Source organism: Rhinolophus hipposideros (assembly GCF_964194185.1).
Source record: "Rhinolophus hipposideros genome assembly, chromosome: 8".
Classification (NCBI taxonomy): Eukaryota; Metazoa; Chordata; class Mammalia; order Chiroptera; family Rhinolophidae; genus Rhinolophus; species Rhinolophus hipposideros.
In genome coordinates, this window is record NC_138054.1 from 8950754 (window position 1) to 8976125 (window position 25372).

The window sequence follows — 25372 nt, forward strand, 5'->3', positions numbered from 1 at the left end:
TCCCCACCAGCTGAGAGGTAGTGCAGCTATGAGCCCAGGCTGCCGTCAATCTTAACTGTGACCTATGTTTTCCACATGTAAAACTTCCATCATGTCTGAAAGGAAGACTTTAAGGGAAAAATGAAAAACTGAACACTATGATTTAATGATACAAACATATATAGTAAAACTGTTCATTTTTAAAAGGCAAGCAACTGCTAGACACTGTTGATGATACTAGGTACCACTTGGGCAGAGGCGGGGATGGCATCAGGGAGAAATACCATGGTATCGGTCATGTTCTGGTTTTTAAGTTGGGTGCTGGTTTCCGTAGTGCTTTATTATTCTGCTTTGTTACCTCTACAAATTATGTGTATCCTTTTTGTTTGTATAATATTACTTAATTTACATTTTAAATCTTAAACCAGTAACTTTTATTCTTGAGGGCTGTGGCCCTATATGTTGGACAAAGGTCTGGTGCTGGTCTGAAGCAAAAAGAGAGTAGCGTGAGTTTTATAAAGCTGAATTTATTCAATTTCAAGGATTGTATATATTCTTCAAGTATGTCCTTTTTTTTCAGTGTTAGAAGGACCTTTAGCAATGAAATCAGTTAAAAGAATGCAGTTTGTTGTCTTGTTTGTTTTATTGCTCTTACAAAAGGCAAACAGAAAAAAGTAGGTGACCTTGTGTAAGGTCATTACCATTCAAAAAATATTTTCACTAGTCCTTGAAGTGGAAAATTCTAGGAATTATTGTCTTGGAGAACACAGCACTGTATCCAGTAGCCAATCACCAAGACTCAATATGCTGATTTTACTTACTGCCCCTTTCACAGAATGCATCTCTCTAATTTAAAAAGTTAATTTAGTGGAACTGTTAATCAGCCCTATCTAAAAACTCATGAGTAAATTTGAATTTCTCAGCAATGACAGACTCTAAGCCTAGAGGAGCTGCATTCTCAAATATCAGCTAGTGATAATTACCACTAACATTTATTAAGCACTTACTCTACCATTGACTACTGTGTTTCCCCGAAAATAAGACCTAACTGGAAAACAAGCTCTAGAATGATGTTTTAGGATGGCATCCCCTGAACATAAGCCCTAATGCATCTTTTGGAGCAAACCTTAATATAAGACCTGGTCTTATTTTCGGGGAAACATGGTATTTTGTATAGATTGTCTTACTTAATCTACAGAAATGTTATCATTCCCTTTTAACTGATAACTGGAACTTTGATATCTTACTTAGCATCATATATGTTAAGAAGAAGGGAGCTGGAATCAAAAACCAGTTAAGCAGTTAGATACCACTTAATTGTATATCACACATGGCACCACCATTGAAAAAGCCAAATGCTAGGGCTACAAAATAGGTACTGAGCACTGAATTCAGAACTCAGCCTCTCTCATATTTCTTAAACTCTCTGATATTTAAAGCGTTCAGAATCATAATGTTTCAAGGGGCAATGCTAAGCTCATTGGAAACATTATTATTTTACTGTTGTGGTCTTCAAATTCACGTGTAGTCAGTGACCAAATTGTGTTTATTTCTTGTATCCCTGTGAGACATTAGCAAAATGCATTGTGCAAATTCAATTAGGGGCAAAAAATTGGGAAAGAAAGAGTTCCAAGCAAATTCCAGCGACCAGTGGCTGAGGTATCATGAGGAGAGTGAGGAAGGTGGTTCAGCTTCCAGCTAAGAGACATGAGGAGAGGTTCAGAAGACAGTAAAGGATTTGGATGAAAGAACTTAAAAGCAGGTGGACAGAGACTTGTGGGGCTTAGGAGACCATGAATCTCCTCAGAGAAAGAGAAAGGAATAGCAGAAGAAAGTTCAGAGTGCTTCAAGATAATGTTGTCTTGGTAGAGGAGAAATGAGAAAATGCACATATAAGGCAATGAGTTCTAGTTCACATTCAAATAAAATGAAGGCTTTGAACTATGCTTCTGTTTTCTCATTTTTAGATTCTTTATCTCTCCACAAGTGCCTGTGAGGCACTTTTGCCAGGATTCTTCCTTAGTCATACATACTGCCTTCCAGCATTTCAAAACCCTTATCCTTAAGAATTGCATGCAATTTCTCTCCTTTCTATCAAGGCCAGACTTCCCTTTTCTCTCCATTTCCCTCTGTTACCCTCTCCTGTCCTCCCTTATCTTCTTGTGTCTGTTGCCTATTACTGCATAACAAGTCACCCAGAACATGGTGGCTTAAAAACAACCGTGTGTTATTATCTTTGAGTCTTGTGAAATGACTAGGTTCAACTTGGTGGTTCTCCCTTGAAGTCCTCATGTAATTGCAGTCAGATGGTGGCCAGAGTTGGAGTCATTCAAAGGTTCCACAGGGTAGGAGATCTAAGATGGCATCTTCATAATACGTCTGGTACCTCAGCTGAGGCAGTTGGGGACTGACTGGACTCTTCCCTTCCTCCTTCCCTCTCTCTCTCCCTCTGTCTCTCTATGCACACTTCACTTCTCTATATGGTTAGCTTGAGCTTCCTCACAGCATGGAGGTTTCAGAGCAGGTGGACTTCTTACAATGTAGCCATCTTGCCCCCCAACAAACATTCCAAGAAACCTAAGTAGAAGGAAGTTTGAAACTTATGACCTAGCCTCAAAAGTCACTCAGCACCAGCCCAGAGCCACCCCAGAGGAGGGAGACCACCCAAGGGTGTGAATACCGGGAGGTATGGTTTATTGGGGGTGGTGTACCTCTCCAAAGACTAGCTACCACATTTCTCATATATTGAAATTTCTGTCCCTTTCTCTGCTCCTTAGAACTAAAATATCTTAAGTTACTATCTTATATCTTGCTTCACATCTGTATTTTTTCTTTCTAATTAATTATATTTATATTTATATTAAGAGCAATTGAAAGACTTCTTTGAGTGCTTAAGCATTCTCTGAAATGAATCTTAAGAATATATTTTCATTTAGTGATATTAAAATTTAAGCACACAAAAGGCCCTACAGAAAAGCTATGTGACTGTTTTGTAGAAAGTCTCTGGGAAATCAGATTTGACTCACTTTTTAACTACTGATGATAACATATCAAACGTAAAAGGCAGATCAGTTTTAGGGAAAAGTGATCCAGCATCATGTGTGGGTGGCCTTGGGTGAACTCCCCAACAATATTGCTTTTCATGCTTAGCCACTAATTAGAAAACCTGCTCTCTTGTTGGTTTACTTTCTGGTTAGACCTTTTTTTGCTTATATTCAAGCTCTTACATAAGTCAAAGTTTGTCCTTTTTTAACCCATAAAATGGAAAATAAAATAAAGGGCGATAACTTGAATTGAAAAGATTTGTTGCATAGTCACATGGCAGTTTCAGAAATTCTTTATTTAAAACCCCATACCTATAGATGGCTTAACTTTCCTTAGTTTCTGCAAATGCCACTGAGGTCTTAGGTTCTTGTAAAAGTTACTGGCTTTTTTATTTATTTTTGTTTTTTAGTTTTAAAAGAAGCTAAATCTCCAAAGCTTTTCTCTGGTGATTATGGAGAACAACACATGTGGGAGAAAGTGGGCAGTTGGAGGTGGCAAATAATTTGATTTTTTTTTTCTACCCACAAGCCCTGGGAAAACTGTGCCATAAAGGATTAATTTGCTCATGGGATTTCACTGTGGTTGCCATTAAGAGAAAACTAACAGGAACAGCGGGGCAGAAGTGTTTCTGAACTCTGGGGGAAAGAGCCGAGGATTTATGGTGGGAAGCAGAGCGCTCCTTTTTCTCTTGTACAATGATTATAAGTTAAGAATCTGTGGCTGGTACTCGTTTCTCTCACACAGAACTTATGTAGACATCTGAAACCTGACTCTGAAAACTGATCATTGGTAGTTGTAGTTTTTCGTATTTTGTCTTCATGCAGGGAAAATATTTCATTTAAAAACCCCAGTTTTCAGACTCAATCCTTTCCCAATTAAGACAAAATTAGAAAATAGCAAGTTTCATTGGTGATTTACTTCCACATCGCTGTTCTTCTACTTGGGTTCTAAGCACAAATCAAATGGAGACTCCAGCAGCTTCACAACTCAGTGGGTCCCTCCCTTCAGAGTCCTTCAGCCCCCAGGTTCCACTAGCAGAGGGATGGCAGCACACTTTAGTGAGAGCAACATTTTCCATGAAGCTTTACCCTAAACTTGTCAACAAAAAGTTGCACTGACAGCAGGCAAAATTGGGAGCTTCAGGCTGAGGCCAAATGCACCGCTCACGCCCTTCCCCACCAGCACTTCCAAAGGTTGGCTCAGGACTACCCTTGGCCATGTCAGTTGCTGATGAACCCACCTGAGGGGGGGCAAAGCAGTAGGAAGGAGAGGGGACTGGGAGGGGTTTCTGGGGGCCAGGATCACCACATGCATTCTTATTAATTGTTTTCTTAAACACAACTTCCCTGTGAAGTCATTCTATTCCTGTATTTTTTTTTTTTTGCAGATGAGGAAACCTGAGGCCAAGAGTTTAAATAACTTGATTTCATGTAACTTAGTAAAACTAAGTATTTAAATGAAATAAAATCCAAATTTTATTTAATCTTGGGGAAAACGAAGGATTTTATTCCCAGCCTGTTTGACAGCCTAGCCAATGTTCTTCCCACCATCCTACCCTTCTAATAAGCCATTGGTAACCGGTAATCCACGTACGAATTAAAATGGGGAGACTTTCTTTTGAGGTGAGCCTGTGGCACTTAGTCAAGTAACAATAGTTGTCACTCTCTCTTGTTTAATCTTATAGTGGAGTACGACAAGGAGTTCTCCCCTCGCCAGCGACACCACAAAGAGTTCAAGTTCAACTTATCCCAGATTCCTGAGGGTGAGGCGGTGACGGCTGCAGAATTCCGAATCTACAAGGACTGTGTTGTGGGGAGTTTTAAAAACCAAACTTTTCTTATCAGCATTTATCAAGTCTTACAGGAGCATCAGCACAGGTATGAGGGCTCAAGGAACCCCAAAGGGTGGGGCTGGCCCCCATTTCTCACCCTGTCACCACATAACCCCAAGTATGTCTGTGGAAGGTGATTCGGAGTTCAGGGCCGCACCTGAGGGGTGTGTTCTGAATTGTAGTGTTTGCCAGCAGCAAGAGGTTTTGCTGTTGAAGATTTTTCAAATAGTTTTCTTTTCCTAAGCAAGCCAGTGGATGGTATTTACCAAGCATCCTTTACGATCAAAGAACCTATGACTTATTAGGGACAAAATGTTTCCCACAATTGTTGAGTCCCTACTTTGAATGATGAGTGAAGGCAGCTAAAATAAATTCACACGTGAAAATTATGTAAAGATGCTGACAAACGGAGTGATTTCAGGTGAATACAAGGCTATGCGTTTGTATATATAATATACATATGTTATACATATTATATGTGATGTATCTTTGAGTGAGTGTGTATGTATATGTGTGCGTGTGTCGAATGTATTTTTTATTATTTGGATACAAGGGAACAATAGACTTTTTTTCATGTCTGTATTATTCTTATTTCCTGAAATGAGGCCAGATCGTTTTAGAAAAGAACTGCAATGAAGTGCATTCGTGGGACTTTCTAGCAATAAAGCAAAACTTCCAGGGAGTGATTTTTGGAGGACCGGATGAAGTATTACAGCAGTTCGTTCAAACCTATAGCCCACAGGAAACAAGCGAATAACCTTGCATTTTGCTTACGCTAGAGGGTCAGTTTAGTAATTAGGGGAGAATGGAGCACCTGATGGTGGGGGGTTAGCATTGTTGCATAGTTCTCAGGGTGCTGAGGTGGGATCTCAGCAGGTGACATGACAGCCTGGCAATTAGATGGTGGATATGAAGATACAGTTAAAGAAAGAGAATGCAGAGAGGGAGGGAATCCCACATTTAGAGACTCTCTAAGGGATTTGCCAGCTTTGATTTTATGAACCAAGTGCAAATTCTTGCTTTTGGTCTTGGAAGCCTGTTGACTTCCCAAGAACGTCCAAAGATTTCCGAATGACTATAGTTTATCCTAAAGTTATGGATCTGTGTGTGGGTCTGTCACAAATATGCACAGTAAAATAACAACAAACGTTAACTTGACCTATAAACGGTTTATTTTAGTTTTGCGAGCACTATCAACATTTGGCCCTTATGCCTATTCAAATCTGTAATGAGGAAAATAAGGAAGAAGGAAGGACTCTTGTCGGGCTTTGGGGACACATCATGGTATTGAACATACACACTGAGGTTTGTGTGTGACTTCTTAGCTGGAATACTTATGTAGTATGTAAAATATAGTCATCGTGGTATCTTTATAACAGACCAAAATGTTGGAATGAACGGGAAGTTTTCTGATGTCTCATTTTCACTCCTCAATAAAAGTATATATTCAATGACTTAACTGTTAAGGGCCTCTTTTGAAAAACACATTATTTGTTGCTAAATTTTCATCTTTCAATACTTCAGAGAGACTTGATCTTCGGTGAGACCTTGGAACTGCTTAGCCTTTGAGTTTCAATGTGCCTAATTATTTGTCCCATTATATTTTTCTGGTGGATATAATCTCCTGGTACCATTTTGGCTCAGAGCTTTGTTCAGAATACATGGTTTTCTCTGTCCTGTGGAGGCGGGGGGAGGGGAGCTTTATAGTGAAAACACTTTATTGGGGGTTTTGTGACTATACATTTAAAAAACAAGTTCTTATTTTTTTTGAAGAGAGAGCTAGCAGACCATCTGTAAGGTTTATGTTGAACTTCAGCCAAAAATGAACAGCTGCCTTGTGCTTAGATGGTGCTGTCATACTTCCTCAAGGCCAGCAGTGAGTGTGGAAAACAAAATCTCAAACGGTCCCAACCTTTGATGACTGTCAAAGCAGAGTTGTAATTTCTCTGCCCTCTAGGATGGGAGTATGTGGCAATTAGATAGGTTTAAGTTTTGTGCATAGGAAAGGGGAACTCCTGGGAGAATTGGGAGAATTTTATGCTTTGAATGGTCCCAGGTTGGCCAGGAGGAGCTTTTCTTTTCTTATCGGTGGGCTAGGAGCCCAGGCTTCCTGGTGTCTCCTAATGTCCTTCCAAAGGCCTCCAGATTTAACTTCAGGACTTCTGGGGAAGGTCTGATCCCCCCATCTGTACTATCTTGGGGTGTCTTGGCTGAAAACGATTCTCCAGACTGGTGAAGAAACTTATTTGTCTAATCTGTGTTTAAGTGAAATTTGTAGTATTTAATGGATTAACTTCATTTAACAAATGTTTGTGTTGCAAAATAGTTGGCCTCCTTGCAAAACAAACAAACAAAAAAGTGCAGGTTTTTTAATACTGTCATATACTCAGCTGAGGCAGAAGAAGTTATGTATGGGCATATAAAGGGCAGCTAGGAAGCCCGACCCATAGAGGGTCAAAAACAGATTCTTGGGAGATAGGCCGTTGCTGTGAACTCTACAGAAACACATTCCTCGGACTGATAGGAAATCACTGGACCAGGTAAGTTAAAAAAAAGAAAAGTCACTACTTGAATAGATGGTGCTTTGAGTACAGAGAAACATTTGATACTTTATTCAGAACCTGAGAATAAACCCTGAGATAGAATCTTAAGTCCTAAAAAGATCTGGAGCAACTCGTAGAACAACCACCCAGCAGTGTACACAGTTAAATCAGAATAGCACAGCATGCCTTCTGCACTTTATTTTTAAAATGTGCTCTACGTTATGGTGTGGTGTTTATATTTTAAGATGAATTTAGTGTTAACATCTGGTGTTATAAATCATTATGTTTTTATGATGACACTGGCAAAAATTGGCACTTATAGAGTACTTAGGGTTTGGAAAAGACCTTCTCATATATTCCCTCATTAGGGTTTAGCCATGGCCCCATCAGATAAGCAAGGAGGCATGTTACCTGTTAGAGAATGAAACATGGCACATATGCATGTTGCCAACTCCAAATTATGCCTAAACTATTGTCTGTTAAGCTTCCCAAAAGTCACCCCAATGACATGGCTACAGTCCCGAGATAAAGGTGAAATGCCAGAAAGAGGTAAGCAGTCTCCTTCTGGCATGCCTCATATCACCATCTCCTTACACTGGATGGGAACATCCCAAGGTTGCTTCTGTTTGGATGGCAAGTGAGACAGCTCTGTGGGAGTGAAATGTGTCTGTTAGAATTCAGGCCATGGTACGTAGACTTCCAAGGCCTCCCTATGGAAAACTTTTGCAAACCTTTGTTGATCTATTGATTAAACATTAATCTATTGGCAGCTTTTCTAGAGCAGAGGTATGAGGGGGAGGAAAGAGTAGAATACATTCATACAGAAGTTTTGTGCTTACTCACAGTATTATTCGTTTGTTTACTTCACCGTTTTCTTCTGCATCTCAAACACACTAAGCTGTCTTCATACTTGGATGGTAAAGGCTGCTTGGAATAACTTTTGACCTTTCATATTCATGTATTGTAACATAATGGTAACATGTTGCTTTTCATAACACGTACTCATGATCTTTATACTTCTCTAGTACCTTTAGATTAACTGCAATTTTGAGGCTTTTAAAGGATATCACATTCATTTACATTTCTTATTTGGTTAAAGACATACTTTGACTGGTCTTAATTGGTTTTGTATACTTAGAAGTCAAAGAGCATCTCCTGAAAGCCAGCCAGAAATTTTAACAGAGGGACATACTCAGTGTCCCTGGAAGATGGTCCCGTTTGGTACATGAATTAACCACACTTGCCTCTGCTAGTTTTGAAATTCTATGTTCTACTCTGTATGTTTTGGTGATTGCATGGCCTGACAGTGATAGTCTATCTTCTGTATATATATATATATATATATATATATATATATATATATATATATATATATGATGACTTTTCTTCTGCGTGTTCTATCATGGTGAAGTCCTTTGGAAGACATTTAAAGTAAGAAATAATTACCAAATTTAAAATTCAGTTCTTCCTAATATAAGCACTATTGCAACTTATTCCTCTTTTTACAAACAGGCAAAATTGTGGGGGTTTTTTATCTGTGTATTTTTGTAAAGTTTGGTTCATATGTTTCATCCTAACTTCAGAATCCTTAGAATGTGAAGAAATGCACCTCTGAATGAAGGAAACAGGGCAATGCTGCTGCAGAGTTGGTTTTCAAAACAGAAAGATTTCCTAGGGATAGCCCAGAAGCCATGCCAGTGGAGTCTCGGGGAAAATCCCAGATGGAATTATTGCTTAAACTCAATTTTTGACAAAATTCACCAATTCTGACCTATTTTACAGGTAGAATATAATTGTCCAAGGACAGAAAATAACTGTCAAGTGGCAAAAACACATTTTTCTAGAATTTTTAGTTTGATATGCTACTTGAACCACTCACAGAGATAGGGACGGTTTGGACATGTTTGAGTCATGGTAGGGATACCCAGGAAGCTGTGGGATATGGAAGTGTTTGGCTCAGCAGAATGAACTAAAGTATAGTAGCAGATAGTTAAGATCATATGTGAGCTACTGAAGTTGATTAGATATCCCAGTTGTGTAAGAATAGAAAAACCTAATTAACCCAGTACCATTTATTGAAAATATTTTCCATTTTCAGTTTATTCCAATGGCATCTTTGTCCTAAATCAGGTGATCACGTATGTGTGGATCTGTTCCTGGGATCTTTATTCAGTTCCATTGGTTACTTTTTCTCTTTTTCCACTAATAGTGTATTCTTAATTCTTTTAGTTTTATAAGAAGGCTTGATATCTGGTGTGTAAGTTCTCCAATTTTATTCTTCAAGATTTTCTTGGCACTTTATGGATCTTTGCATTTCCATACAAATTGTAAAGTAGGCATTTCAATTTCCACAAAAGAAAATTGCTGGGCTTCTGATTGGAATGTCATTAAACCTAGAAATCAATTTGGGAAGAATTGACTCTTAACAACATTGAGTGTTCCAATCCAAGAATATGGTATTTATTTAGGCTTTCTTTATCTCAATAATATTTTGTAGTTTTTTGTGTCTTGAGTCTTTTTGTTAGAATTATTCCAGATCTTGAAGTTTTTGATGATATTGTAAATGTTTTTATTAGCTTTTACAAATTTCAGTGTCTAATTGATTTGTGCTCACTTATAGAAATATAATTGATTTGTGTATATTGAACTTTTCTCTAGCAACCTTGCAAATTCTAATATTTTTTTCTGTGCAATAGTTTGAAAATTCTATAAATATAATCATGCCATCTATATATATATATATATATCAGTTTTATTTCTTTCTTTTTAATTCTTATATTTTTTGTTTCTTTTCATCTTGTTTTGTTGTGCTAGCTGCACATTCAATATAATGTTGAATTCCATTCAGATTTCTAACTTCAGTTTGAAAATCCCTGTCAGATTTCTAAAATAAGGGGGGAAATTTACCATTAAGGGTGATGTTTGCTATAAGTATTCTTGTAGATACTCTTTATTAGATTAAGAAAATTCTCCTCTATTCCTAGTTTGCTACAAGATTTTTGTTTTTGTTTTTTAATTAGAAATTGGTGTGGAATTTTATCAAATTTTTTTTCCAGATATTTTGGGGATGAGTATATTTTTCTTCTTTATAGTGTTAATGTGATATACTAAATGGTTGTAAAATGTTAAACCAGCCTCACATCCCTGAAACAAACCCAACCTGTGATTTATTATCGTCTTTGTATAAGGCTAGACTCAAAGATCATGTCTGATAACTCTTATTATCTAGATCACCTATGGATCTATTTCCATTATCTATTTGTTCCCTTGATTTTTCTCTCTTGGTTTTATTTCCTGGAATGACTGATAATTTTAAAAATTAAATTCAGGACATTATTTTTGAAAAACTTTTCTAGACACTTTTATCTTCTTCCAGACTGGATTTCATTTTCTTCTAGAAAGCAGACAACATGCAGGCAGATTACCTTGTTCTTTATCTTCTAGTGAGACTGGGTTTCAGGATGTGTTAACGCCCATCTGTTTCTGGTTTTTCCTTTCTCCTAGAGTTTAGCCCTTTAGGGGTCTCAGCTGAAGGTTTAGGATGTTTACCAGAGCCCATCTTTCTGGACTCTGAACTCTAATTTGTAACTCCCCAGCATTGTGAGACTGCCAAAAAGTCTGCTTTGCTTTTTATCCTCTAAGCAATTTCTTTCTGCTTGTTTTCTCAGCTTCTTACTCCATGCGTACACGGCTTAATATTTGGCAAAATATTGGAGTTCAAGGCAGCCAGGACTTGAAGAGCCAAGGTCCTAGAGGAAGTGAACCCAAGCTTCTATGAGATCACTTGTATGAGCTCACTTCTATGCAGCCCCTTTCCTCTGGGACCTTAGCCCTTCAAGTCCTAGCTGCCTTAAACTCCAGTGAGCCCCAGCTGGAGGGGCTCTGAGCTCTGAGCTCTAGGCTGCTGCCCCTTTCTTCCTGGCATCTATACCTCATTCAAGGAATTAACAAATGCCTTGAGAGGCAAAGGCAACAGCAAATACAGGGCTCACCACAATGCATTTCCCTTCTTTCTGAGATCTCTTTTTTTTAAATTAAAGTTTATTGGGGTGACAATTGTTAGTGAAATTACATAGATTTCAGGTGTACAAGTCTGCAATACATCATCTATAAATCCCATTGTGTGTTCACCACCCAGAGTCAGTTCTTTCTGAGACCTTGACTCATCAAGTGTTGCCTGTGTTGGATGCTCTAAGATATCTTCAAGCAGGTTTGTTTTTTTAACTTGTTCTTCGTGGGATTGTTAGTTTGATACTTCATAGCCAGAAGCATACATCCAGAAGCTTTGTATTTTTATTTGGAAATCTTTATAATGAATCCCCACAATTGTTGGTATTTGATTCATTAACCAAATGGTATACTTCTGGAGACAAGACCTAAATCCAGTAGTTGATCCAATTCCAGGACCTCAGAGGACAGTTTCCTTGGCAAAGCAGTTTTTTAATAGACTAATTGCTCTATGAATTCTGTTGGATTTTCAGTGCCGCCTGCTGAAGTGAAGTGAACTTTTATCAATACTGAGATAAAAGTGAGATATCTGAGGCTATTTTCTTTTTTGAAGAGAAGGGCAAATTTGAGAAAGCCAGAATAGGAGGACACTATTATAGTCTGGTAGAAGAAAATCAAAGCCTCTTATCACCGTGCACAGCCACACCTGTTTCTCTTTCTGTATCTGGCTTTCACAGGTATGATCCTCAGGGACTCCTGAAATCTTACTGCTGACCTGATAATCTCTGGCACACTCAGTGTGGGCCTCAGCCAAGCATTGAACTTTTCAGTATTTGATCCTTTGCCCCTGAGAAGGGGGTAATACAACTTACCCACAGCTCAGGTTATGTAACTAGTTCTGTTTATCTTTTTAGTTAAGTGCATATTCTTTATACTTAGAATTATCTACCTGAAATTGTAAAAAGTAAAGGCTCAAGAAGCTACCCAACCTTGTTTCTCAGACTATTTATGTTCTGTTCTTTGCAAAGGCACAGTGTAGAAAAGAATATTACAGAAGGGAATTAAAATTACCATGAAGAATCGCATACACTCAAAAGAACGCTAAATTTGGGGGAGAGGAGAAGTCAGGGTGTGTTGGGCAGAGGAAACTGTTCTCTGGGAACTGCTTATCTACTTGGTAAACATGAAAGAGAAAGGGAAATAGGTTTTTATTTCTGGAAACCATGTCTTCTGTGTTATTCATTCCCAGAAACTGATTGCTATGATGCATTCATCTCCTTACCAGGATATCCAACTTTGTGGGAGGCAGGATATGGTAGTGGTTAAGATTATTTTGTGAAACATCTTTTTTTTTAAATCACAAATTAGCAATATTTTTGCTGTTTTATTTCCCCCGTATTGGACAAGGATATGGAAACGTAGGATTGGTGATGGGAACTAAAACATATAAGATTTGCACATAAGATGTATTAAAGGTGGCAGAACTCCTTGTTTAATCTGTACTTGATCATTAGGGCACATTGGAGTATACCCCAGTGTATGGGAACATTATTTTGCTTCTGCAGCCAAAGAGGACAGCTTGTTAGGTAGCCATAAATTTGTATTAAGTAATCTTCCACCGTCCCCTCTCTTCCTGTCTTGGACACGTACGGGCAAGCCTTTAATAATACTGCTACTTTGCTGTGGTCTTACCTGTGATTCCAATTATTAGTCTAGGTTGATAACTCCCTGAGGGTAAGTCCAGTCCATAAGACAATCAGACATTTACTTGTGGAGCAGCCAACACTTGCTTTGCACTGTTTAGGAAGAGGAGCAAGAATTCTTGAGAGCAGACGGCTTTGCACCTGAAGTCTAAGAAGCCGATGAAGGTAATACTACCCCAATGTACGAGAGAGGGAGTATGTTGTAGGTCAGTGGCTCGCAAAGTGTGGTCCCCAGACGAGTAGATCAGTATCACCAAGGAACCTATTAGAAATGCACATTCTCAGGCCCCACCACAGTCTTTGTGTTAACAAGCCCTCCAGGGGACTCCAGTGCAGCCTGAACTGAAGAGCCTCTGCTGTGATGGCTCAGAACGTACATAGGTAACACTCGAGCTACACTGTCTGTTTCAAATCCCAGCTGTGAACTTCCTGGCTGTGTGAGCAGTAGCACACTACTTAGCCTCTTTTCCTCAGTTTCCTTGTCTGCCAACCTGTGGTGGTGTTCATACTCTTTACCCCTTATGGTGGTTGTGAGGAGCTAACATATCTAAGGGCACTTAGTGCAGTCACGTAGTAAACACCTTGTCAGGGCTTGCTATGTTAATACTCTGACAGCAAAGTGATTTGTGTTACTTTGGTGAAGATGATGTATCCCTCACAAAGTTAAGGTGCCTTTGACATTTAAACCTTCTCTTCGTACTATGTTAGTCCTTAAGGTGAAATTTGGGTAATATCAAGTGGTGTAAAAAAAATCACTGAGAGCTTAGCTAATTATATAATCATAATGTCCGTTCATCCTTGTTACTCAAATCCATGTGTGTGTGTACATGTGTGTAGCAGTTTATCCTGAATTGTAGTGTTATCTTTTTAAATCCTATTTCTTTTCTATCTTTTTACTGGTAAAACTTTAGACATAATCCTTAATGTATGATATATTACATAAGGAGAAAGTACAAATCCTTGCTTTACTATCTGATTTTGTGAAATGATTGATGTTTGGCTTTCATACCATTTGAAAATTGAATTTTCCTCATTGCATACTAATAAAGTACATTTATTAGTGTGGTTCATCAGTGTATGAATGTTGTTTTGTATCTCAGTTTACATTAAGACAGACACACAAGTGGCAAAGGAATATGTTATGAAGAAATCAACAAATTACAGTCACCTTATCAAATATTTCATAAATTTTCTTGCTTCATACGTATAAATTCCATTTTATGAAGAACACATTTGTAGTGAATAGTTAGTAGTAAGCACAGTTGTACTTTGTCCAGGACAGTGTGACCTTAATGGGTGCCGTTTGTCAGGAAAGGTCAAAACCCAGGAGCTCAGGTGCCTCCTGACTTTCTCCAAGCGCAAAGGAGAGAAAGACCCTCTGTCTTTGCCCATGGTGCTGTCTGCTTCTCACCTACTGGAGGCTAAGACGAGGAAGCTGTGTGATGGGACCACACAGGGGTGACCTACCCCCAAAACACCAGTTCTACAAGTCTTAAGAGTGACTTGTTGGTCAGGTAACTCGAGCCCCAGGGTGAATTTTTGAAAATTTCTAGAAATTTCTTGCTGCGTTTATTAATTATTAAGAACTCCATTTGCCCACGATGATAACAATGTGAGGAAACTCATGTCCTCGAGTTGGGATAACATGGAGAATAACATTATTTTATCCTTGAAGATGGAACACATATTCATCATGAAGCATGGGTCTATGAGTTGGTTGAGAACAAAATAGGCAATAAATTCATTCAAAATTTTCTCTCTCTTCCTTCAGGATTTTTTTTCATTATATGCTCAGTTGAGTGTCTCAGTAGGAGGGTCCAAATAATCCAGTCATGGTGGCCATTTTGGCCAGACCCTAGGATTTTTTATCTGGTGGCGACACATAGTTTAGACGGGAACAACAGATCTCAACCATGCTGCAGTGAGATTTAGAAGAGAATTGTTGTTTTTCAGTGAAATCAGATGCATCTTGTTTGAAGCTATGCTTTTACAAAGATGATAGACTAAGGAGGCCATGTGTTATTGAAGAAAAGTAAATAGATGTGGGTCAGACCAGAGCCGTTTTAGAGACTGACCATAAAGGGTGAACTGATGAAGTAGATCCTTAAAGCTGTAATTCTAAAGGTCCTCACCTGGCTGTGTGACTGAGTGTCAGTGGTGGTCTCAGTCTAGACAGAGAGCATTCTGCTGAGGATGAGGAAGAGGGCAAGACTGGGCAGTCCATCTCGGATCCCTTCCTGCATGAACCTTTCACCCCTTTCTCTCCTGACCCTGATGTGAGAATCCTCTCATGATTTCTGATCCTGTGCTACCCTGACTATCTCAATGTGTTTTCTCTATCCACCTGATGTTGGCATTTATGTACGGTAGATTTTGATCCCTTATCTTACTCGGAGCCCTTGCTCAGCATTTTCAACCTGTGCCTTGGACTTTTCTTGACTTTGTTTGTTAGAAATGTGGTAGCTAAGAGCCTGGGCTCTGATTTTAAGTTCTGGTCACCGCACTTAATACCAATGACCATAATACACTTACACTCTCTAAGCTCCGTGACGTCAACTATAGAAAAGACACAATAATAGCACTTGCCTCTCCAGAGAATAAAGGAGAAGCTCTTGGAACATGCCAGCATATTGAAAGCACACAGTAAATATGTGTTCTTCTCTCTCCATTTAGTCCATTATTTTAAGTCCATACCCTACCTCATCGCCCTTCCAAGGGACCTGAGCGTCCTAGATTTAAACGTCTAAATTTGAGACTGCCTCACTGACATCTTTCTAGGCTCAGCTGTTAGACCACGTTTGTGTATTGCACAGGTCTCTTCAGCAGTGAGGACCAGAATTATCCTTATGTTAGAGTCAGGGAAGTGTGGCAGAGAAACAACAAGAATTCCTGGGGGCCCAGCCTGATTTAGGAGCAGAGTCAAGATAGAAAGGCAGGCTCCTCATGTCCACTAATCCCCACTAACCCTAGAGATTTCATTTCTTTCACATGGAGCGTATTCTAGCTCTTTCTACCAGCTATGCTCCACTCATATCTTCGACTGTATTTTTCTGCATCCTTGTTACAAGACCTTAAAAATGATGGGTATCATCAAAGCTCTGTAATAGTGAAAAGGCGCCGTGCACTGATCCTCTTGGCCTCAGGGACAGCATTATGCCTTGAGATTCTCACTGTGTCTTCGTTCTAGAGGGCGCTCCCCTGACATGACTACTCGTATGTCTTGTGCTTCCTTCAGGACCAGGGCTACTTTTCCCACAGTACCGTGCGTGCTGTCAGTGTTGTTTCTGGATAAGGGTCTTCTCCAACCTTCCAGAACAGAATTTATGTCTTCTTGCATCTTAACTTCAAAGCCTTGGACTTGCAGTCCCCTCTTGCTGTTTTCCATGAACACCCCCGTCTTCCTGCTCACAGTTACCTCAGTAACGGGGCGGGGAGGTGATTTGTCAACAGGGGGTGTGACACATACGTGTGGGAGAGCGCTTTAAAGATGGCAGGCCTGTATGTGCCCCCCGCAGGCTCCGTTCAGCAGCTGAGTAAACGACTTTTAGCTGTACCTACTGTTTCGAGCTTGGAAAAGATGACAATAGAGTTTCCTTCTAACTCTAAGCCATGTCAACAGGAAAAATTATTTCCCCTCTGAGACATCTCAAATTCTTAACTCAGATGTTTCACTGGTTTCACAGATATTTGATAGAATAGAGATAAATTATATTCATTTGTCACAGGTTGTCTTTCATAATAATCTCAAAAGGCAGTATGTCATTATGGAAAACTCTGAATCCTCTTACTTTCTTTTCATTAGCTCATTATTTCACTTTCTAGCTTTTGATCTTGACCACATGACCGTAACCTCACTTCTGAGCCTCAGTTTCTCCAGCTGTAAAATGGGGTTAAAGATGTACTGAGTTTTCAGGATTGTTATGAGCACCAAGTAAAGCAAGGCATATGAAAGAGCTTTATAACTGATTTAAATGTACTTTATTAGTATTGAGATGCTAGTATTCAATTTAGTATTTAATTCCAGTAATTTTTCTATTCTGTAAGATATTTCAGCAAAATATTTCCAGCACCGGGGTATTTGAATCTTTCCATGGCCAAAATATCCCCCTTCCCTATCATGGGAATTTCATGCCGGTGAACCTGGGACGTCAACTCAGATTTAGAATGTCCTTGTAACACGAAGGTGACATCCCCTACCCTCACTCACAGTCCCTAGTGTTATGTTAATTGAAAACTGTAAAAAAAATATAAAAATATTCCCTGTGGAGCCCAGTGGAAGGAATGGACTCAATGAGTTTGCCTCAGAGAACCCCAGCTCTGGCTCACAGCTGCACTGGGATCAACTTTAACATCACTCACCATACACCCACGGTCACACAGTCCAGACGAGAAAGGACTTGACACTCACCATAGACCATTCAACCTTCATTAAAAGAAAAGAACTGATGATTACTCAGAAATGTGATGTGGCTTCTTATTTCTCCTTATTTCGCAGGAACTAACAATGTGAAGGTTGTCAGGTTCTAATTTTAAAAATGAGCAGAGCAAAACTTTGTAAATGCTTCTGTTGATCCTGATTTTAATATAGTCTCAATCCTTTCCCTCATTGCCCCCACTTTCTCTCTTTTTAGAAGTCATTAGCCACAAAGTAAGCAACAATATGACATCTATGTATCATCTATCTTTATCTATCTGTCTGTCTATCTGTCTGTCTGTCTGTCTGTCTGTCTGTCTGTGTCTGTCTGTCTATCTATCATCTATCTATCTATCATTTACACTGATGCCAAAAGATTTGATGTAAACATCACAGCAAGGCTTCTGGTGAAGCTGAGGGTTCCTCCTATGTTTGTGAGAACGTTGCTTTCTCTGAAGTGCCCTGGCACGTGTTAATCTCTCTCCAGATTGTATCCCACATAGTATCACACCAGCCTGGCCTGTGGCAAGTCACTGTACACAGCATTTTGTGGTGGGTCTGATCTGATTTTGACATCTTTGATTGTGACACCAAGGGCTGGACAGAGTGAGAAGGAGCCGAGGGGACAGCTTGCTATTCATGGTGCCGTCTTTCCTTTCTTTCAGAGACTCTGACCTGTTTTTATTGGACACCCGCATAGTGTGGGCCTCAGAAGAAGGCTGGCTGGAGTTTGACATCACAGCCACGAGCAATCTGTGGGTCGTGACCCCACAGCACAACATGGGGCTTCAGCTGAGCGTGGTGACTCGGGATGGTGAGTTTGCCAAAGTCCTTCATTTCCTTACAACAGTGTGGGAGCACTGGGGGTCACAGGCGCTCCTCAGCTCCGGGCTGACTTCATAACTGCTGTTTGAAAAGCAAACCTTGTTTTGAAGGGACGAGGAGACAGTTAGCTGGTCAAGGTTACAAGAGTAACAACGGGAGGACAGGTCAGAGGCAGAAGCTGGTGGGAGATGCTGAGGTAAAGAGAAAGATGGAGCGTAGTCTGAATTCTGGCTGTTGAGTCCGTTTGCAGCAGAACGCTCCAGCACCCCTCCTCCTGCAGCATCAGAGCTCAGCAGCTTGACGTCCCCTCTCGGGCCCCCCACTGGGCACACTCTGTCTGTGCCTCACTGGTTGGGATGAATGTGATCAGAAAGAAAGAATGAATATGAGAGAAAAAGACTAGCAGGAATGGCAGAGCCTGAGAGCCAGCCCTCCTTGTGTAGATTCACAGATCTTTGGAAGGAATGGTTGGATTTTGACCATCCCAAGGGAGCCATCAGAGACTTGAGAGGGCATGATGCTTTCCCCTCATGCTCATCTTTATGATTTGCCCCTGGGAGGCCAGGCGGGATGAGTTATGTACGGTAGCTGCAGGAATAGGTGTCCGTGGAATAACGGGAGGTGTGCTTTGGGTTACATTCCAGGACTCAGCATTAACCCCCGAGCCGCAGGCCTGGTGGGCAGAGATGGCCCTTATGACAAGCAGCCATTCATGGTGGCCTTCTTCAAAGTGAGTGAGGTCCACGTGCGCACCACAAGGTCAGCCACTGGTCGGCGCCGCCAGCAGAGTCGCAATCGCTCTACCCAGTCCCAGGACGTGTCCCGGGTCTCCAGTGCTTCAGGTAGGTTTGGATGCAGCCTGTTTTCCCAGGAAGCCTTGTTGGCGCTCAGGCCTCAGTGAGAACAAAGGGAGCGCAGATGGTTTCAGATGGTGCACAGCCTTTGCCCGGCAAATACACAGGTCTGCAGGTACCTCATAGTCACAGATTATCAGATGGGTTCCTGGGGCCATCAGCAGGGAACAGTGGTACCCAAAGATGGGGTCTGCAGGCTGCAGACAGCCTGAGTGTCTGGTTTTCCAGAGAAGTATCCTACTGTTTGGTAAGATTTCTCTAACTCTTTTTTTCATTCACATAAAAATCCTGAGAGCGCCTTGATTTTCTTCTGCTTGTATTATGCCTGGGAGGTTGGGATGTACAAACTTCATACATTTGTATCACGGACTTGTATTTGTCTGTGCTCTTGGCTAGAAGTGATGGAAAGACTTCTAACTCAAACAACCCTCTATGATAGATTTTATTGGTTTTTTAACTCAGAAGTTCAGGGATTCTAGCTTTAGGCGTAGTTGCCTCCATAGTCTCGGATGATATTAAGAATCCCTCTCTTTTTCTATGTGCCTTGGTTGGTGGCTTTCTCAGACAGACTACCTCTATATGGTGGTAAGGATGGTAACCAATAGTTCCAGGGTTTTATCACTCTTGGCAACCTCAACTTCAGAAAGAGAGTGTCTCTTTCATGGTAGCTTCAGTAGAAAGCTAGACTGGGGCCCTGTGCTCACCTCTGGAGCTACCATGTTTCCCCGAAAATAAGCCCCAGTAAAGATCATCAGCCAGATGGACATATTTAGTACATTATGACGATGTTCCAGAAGAGGATGACATGACTGTATTTGAATAAATGGAGATTGTTGTACATGAAAAAATAAGACATCCCCTGAAAATATGCCCTAATGCGTCTTTTGGAGCAAAAATTCATATAAGACCTGATCTTATTTTCCGGGAAATATGGTGTAAGACCCGACCTTACTTTCAGGGAAACACGGTAGGTAATAGGGTCAGCCCCATCCTGCCCTGAACATGCATGTTCAAAGGGTGAGAGAGAGGAAACAGGTCCCACTGCTTGAGTAGCCGTCCAGTGCTTCAGAAATTTTCCCTCCCATGCTGTATGTACCTTTTGAGGAAGTGGCCTGGAAGGTCACTCGTGAAAAAAGGTGTTCTGGCTCACACAGAGAGTAAGTATTGAATTCAAACCCAGGTGCAGGTCTGGGTTTTCTTTGGCTGTTTAAATAGCCTGGGAATCTAGCATGAAGTTCAAGACTTATTGTGGAATTTTCAGTCACTGTGTGACTTTGGACAATCCTCATCCATTTCAGCTTCAGTTTGCTCATCTGCTCAGTGGGGACGATGAATACTTAGTAAATTTGTTGGTATTAAACGTTGAGCATGTGATTCGGCTCATAATAGTGCTCAAAAATTAGTTGCCTCCAGTTGTTGGAAGTAGGTTGTCAAGGCGTATGTTAGGATCCTTGGAAAGCATGGAAATTTCTTCTGGAAGATGCATTAATTCTGCCAGGTGACTGTTTAAAAATGACATCTTCAGGCTAAAACATGGCCTGAAAGAGTTCATACTGCTTCCCAAAGTCCCCAGTTTTTCTTTGGGAGGAAGGGTTTTGAGTTTAGGTTCTGACCTAATAAACCATTTCTTTTACCAGTAACTTGGATGTGAAACCTGAGGATTCACAACCCAGCGTGATGTGACATTTTGCTTTTTGTCACCCTGACGTTTCTTGAAAGCATTAAACAGCATGGGTACGCCTGGGTTTACCACTAGAAATAGTCAGGCTTGGTTTTTTTAAAAGAAAAAAAGGAGGAGGAGGAGGAGAAGGAGAAAGAGAAGAAGAAGAAATGCGTGTTTTCCTTTATTCGCTTCAGAGGAAACCTGCTGAATAGAGTTAATAATCTCAGAGTTTTCCTCAGGGCATGATATGGGGGAGGTCTGCCAGTGGTAGGCTTCAATTCATTAACGAATTGTGGTCAGTTTGGTACTGGGACCTCAGACATGAAGGCAGCTCTTGAAATGTTGATTGCTTTTAAAATTAAAATTTCACTTGATTTATTCAACATCCCCTCCCCTCCCCAATACACACATGGAGTTTTTCTAAATTGAGAAAACATGTTGTCTCTGATTTTGGTTTTAGCAGTATCACCCAATTATTCTTTTCTAAGTTCCTTTCAACTTTTTTTTTTCCAATTTGATGAGTAAATGAAATATGAATATGAAAGTTGATCTAATTTGTAATAAGACACAAGTATATTTGCTTTCTCTTGGTCTTCCCACCCCCGCAACCCCCACACCCAGTACTTTCAAATTTGCTTTGCTCTCTTCAGCAGTACTAAGACAAAAGTGTTCATTACAAATACCTCTGGCCTCACTTATGTAAATGCCCAGGCCCCCAAAAAAGTATTACTAGAAAGGATCCTCCTTGCCTCTCACTATCTTCAAAGACCCTCTCAAGCTGGTCTGAGAAATTGCTTATATGAGTCCCATTGAAGTGCTATGTTACATATTTGGCTCTTTCTTCCTTATTTATCTTTGCCGCTAGTGGGAGTGAACATGCAGGGGAAGATTGCTCTTAGATAGAGGATTTCCAGAATGATGGCTTTCTACCCCAAGAAATGGGCCGTCTGGTTTGTGCTTTCTTTCCAGGCCACTGTGGGGCCAGATGTTTCTGTGCCTTTGTGACCCAGGCAGATGCTGCAGAGACAAAAAGTTGTGGTCTCTGGTGTGACTCCAGCAGGCCTTTCCCATTGTAAATCTTTCGGAAGGTTGAAGGAAGAAATTACTTTGCCTCTGCTGCCCCCCTTCTTCCATAGCGTGTTCCCAGGGAATTAAAATTTCTCCACTGAAACAACCACCACCGGGAGAAACCCACTAGAGACTGTCGTGCCATCTGGGTGAAGAAGTTAACATGATTCATGAAATTCCCTGTCATCGGGGTGAAACATGGCAGGGAAATTTGTGACTCTTTTTGGAACAGAGCTACAGATACCTGAGACGGCAGGACTCGTCCACAGCAAGGGAAAGGCCCAGAGCCCTGTTCACACCCTCCCCACTGCCCACCCCAATCTGCTCTAACATCTGTCCTTGTTCTTTAAGCTGGACTTTCCAAGCACATGTACCAAACAGTGGGTTTGGATTGAAGTTTCCCTGGATGGTTTTCACTTGCCCTTGCTTCTTTGCAGTTGTCTGCTCCAAGTGAATGATGGATGTTAGCTGTGTTGTACTTCTCCAGTGGGCTAAGATATCATCTGGACAGTGTCACTGATCGTTTTGACACATGCTTTACTAGTCCTGGTCCACGCGGTGCTGTGCAGCCCGCTGGGATTCTAGTGAACCTGGCAATTTTTTTTCAGCCTCCATGTCTACCAACCTACTGGTCTTGGGACACCCTGCCTTGCACTTTTAACTCTTATTTGGTAGTCTCTTTCTCCCATTCACCCTCTTTTATAATATCTTTCTCTTGGGATTCATTATTTTGTCCTTTGGGAGATTAAGACACCATCTGGACGGTCCATTACAAGGGCTGTGAACAAATGGCCTTGAGGGAAGTTTCCATGTGGTCATTCTCATACTGATCTAGCTCAGGTCCCAGGATCTTTCGAAGACATCTTCGAAGACAGGGTAGTTAATGTGATTTCAAGTCAGCTGGTGAGTCTGAGATTTTCTGCCATGTCAACCCTCTGGCTGTCAACACTGTGATTTAGAATTGCTCTTTCTTTTGGCAGATGATAGTTTGGAGACATTTTCTGCCACTTTTAACAATTAGTGTAAAATTGGCTTAGATGCCCATTAGGCTTCTTTCATCCTTGATGTTTATGTTGCCTCCACTGAGTTCTGCCAACCATCTATAAACCAGCAACTTCTCAAGACCCTGTCTTGTCCTTTGGAATGAGCTCTTCAAATGCTATTAGGTTGGTACAAAAGTAATTGTGGTCTAAAAGGTTAAAGTAATTGTGGTCTAAAAGGTTAAAATAATTGCAAAACCACAATTGCTTTGGCACCAACCTAATACCTTAGCATTTCTCAGTTTTCTTTCCAACCCCCCTAAACATGTACCTTTGAGGACCCAGGTAGTGGGGGATGTGACTCTGGTTCCTTCAGATAGCACGTGTACTGTTTACCTTCTTGTTGATAGTTCACGTCAACAGGACCAGTCAGGACCATTCAAGATGCTTCCAGATAAGAAAAGTAACCAGAATTCATTACCTGCAAAACAACAGTTTGGGGACTTTATTATGTTTATGAAATCTTTTGCTACAGATTTCAGGGAACTCCAGTCCACAGACTAGAGGGTCTCATTCTTACAGATCACTGTGTATTTGGCCTTTTAGTTCCCGGCAGGTTCCCCACTAGTTCATCATTTGCTTGCATGGGTTGGCATGCCAAAGCTGAGGGGAGTGACCCACCATGGACATCCAAGCTTAGGAAGAATGGACTGTTTGTAGTTCTTCAAAGGAGCTGGGGATTTTAATTTGTCATTTTGATCTTAAATTAAAATTTTACGGCCTGCAGCTTGGCTTTCAGATGGCTCAGTGAAGAAACAGAGGCTTATTTAGTGCTTTCTAAGTGAAACCAAACAATTCTCCACCGCCATTGAGGACAGGTATAGCATTCGTGAGCTGAACGTTAGAATCGTTTCAAATGGCCGATTTATAATACTTGACTCTCGTTTGCTGTTAGTGCCTTTCAGATAAAAGTCACCAAAGAGCGAAGCAGACTGGAAAGTTACCTTCTGCCCCATCTCTAGGTTCATCCTTATGACTGTGCTAATGGCAGCGATGCCAGAAAGCAATAACAACAAGGCATAAACAGGTGCTGCAAGATGCCTGAGAATGCCTGAGAGATGCGAACTACCCAACTCCTGACAAGCCCTGGGGCTAGGAGACTCAGTGCAGGAGGTGACAGGGGGGACAGAGAGGTTGGAGCACAGGAGGTCTTAACTCTCATTCTTCAAGGGAAGCCTTTGTCTATTTTCAAGGTACAGAGCTCCGTATTCTTTTATAATCAAGACAAAGCCTGAGAAAAGGCCAAAGTCCCACACAGATTAAATGGAGCCTTATGAGATCTTGAAGTCCTGGGGTGACAGAAGAATACGATAGAATATCTGTTGCCTCTCGTGCTAACCATCCATGTTGTAAACAAAATCTAGACTCTGAAAACTAAGCTGTTGCCCCCACCCCCCAGCACTTTATCAGATTATTGTCACCAGAAATCAAGATCCCGTGTGGTCCCCTTGCACCCTGTAGTGTCAGTGGCACAGGAGCTGGGCTTCTTCCAGCCTGTTCTCAATGACCGTGTTGATTCTGTGGGGTACGTGGGAGCCAGAGACTTGTTTTAGATAAGACGGGATGATAAGTCCTGGAGATATGGAAAGAGCTGGCCAGACCAGTGAACACAGAGGTGTCATTTTAACAGCTGCTTGTTATCCTTCCCCTTGTCATTCTAGGAGAGAAGGGAAATAAGAGTAGTGAATTGTTCACTCTAAAAAAACAAGTTTGCTATGGGAAGACTCTGTATCCTGCGCTCAGAGAAAACCAGGAAATACAGCGTAGAACATGCCACTCTGTTCCCAGCTCCTGCCGCGCCAGCATTTTCCTGGCTGAGTGAGTGGCCTGCTGAGCAGGGACACCGGCCTGCAGCCAGCACAGCCTGTGGGGTCAGCCCACCAGGCCCAAGTAGCCCCTCTGCCGAAGCCCCAGCCAGGGGCACCATCTGCCTACTTCTCTCCCTCCTTCCCTCTCACCTGGTTTTGGACGATTGCCCTGACTTTGTCTCCTTTCTGCCTTTCTCCTTCTCCATGTCTTCCCTGTTGTGTCGCTCTCCTCCTCCTCTGTTGGGGTTGGAAAGGAAAGTAGGCTGGGCCTGGGCTTCTGTGACTCATGTGCAGCAGGGGGCTTCCAGGGCTCCAACTGGGAGCTCCCCTGGGGCTCCCAGGTGTGGCCCCAACTCAGGCCTGGTGGTTGGTGCCCCTCAAGCTGGCCAAGCAGAACTCCTTGCAAGTCAGGGTCATCGCCGTGCCCTTCCCTCCCCTTCCCATCCAGGGCTCATTCCCCTGAGAAGCTCTGCAAGGGAGGCCTGCCCTTCCCTGCACATAGCGATTCGGCTTCAGAAATAAACCAAGAGCGGCTCCCTTGCGCTTTACTGTGTATGTGGCTTTTCAGGATACAAGGAATGCTGCGTGGAATTAACCCAGATATCCTCCAGAGGGCTGTGGGATATGATCCTTGTATTTGGGGAGAAACAA

The 25372-nt window shown here is 41.3% G+C and overlaps 1 protein-coding gene across 1 annotated transcript in view; it reads left to right on the forward strand.

The window, feature by feature from the left end:
• Positions 1-25372, forward strand: part of BMP6 (bone morphogenetic protein 6) — a 150559-nt gene that overhangs the window by 112367 nt on the left and 12820 nt on the right. The window contains exons 2-4 of the mRNA XM_081056152.1: positions 4709-4901; positions 18129-18277; positions 18933-19130. Coding sequence (XP_080912278.1) covers positions 4709-4901; positions 18129-18277; positions 18933-19130 — 540 coding nt within the window. The remainder of the gene's footprint in view (positions 1-4708; positions 4902-18128; positions 18278-18932; positions 19131-25372) is intronic.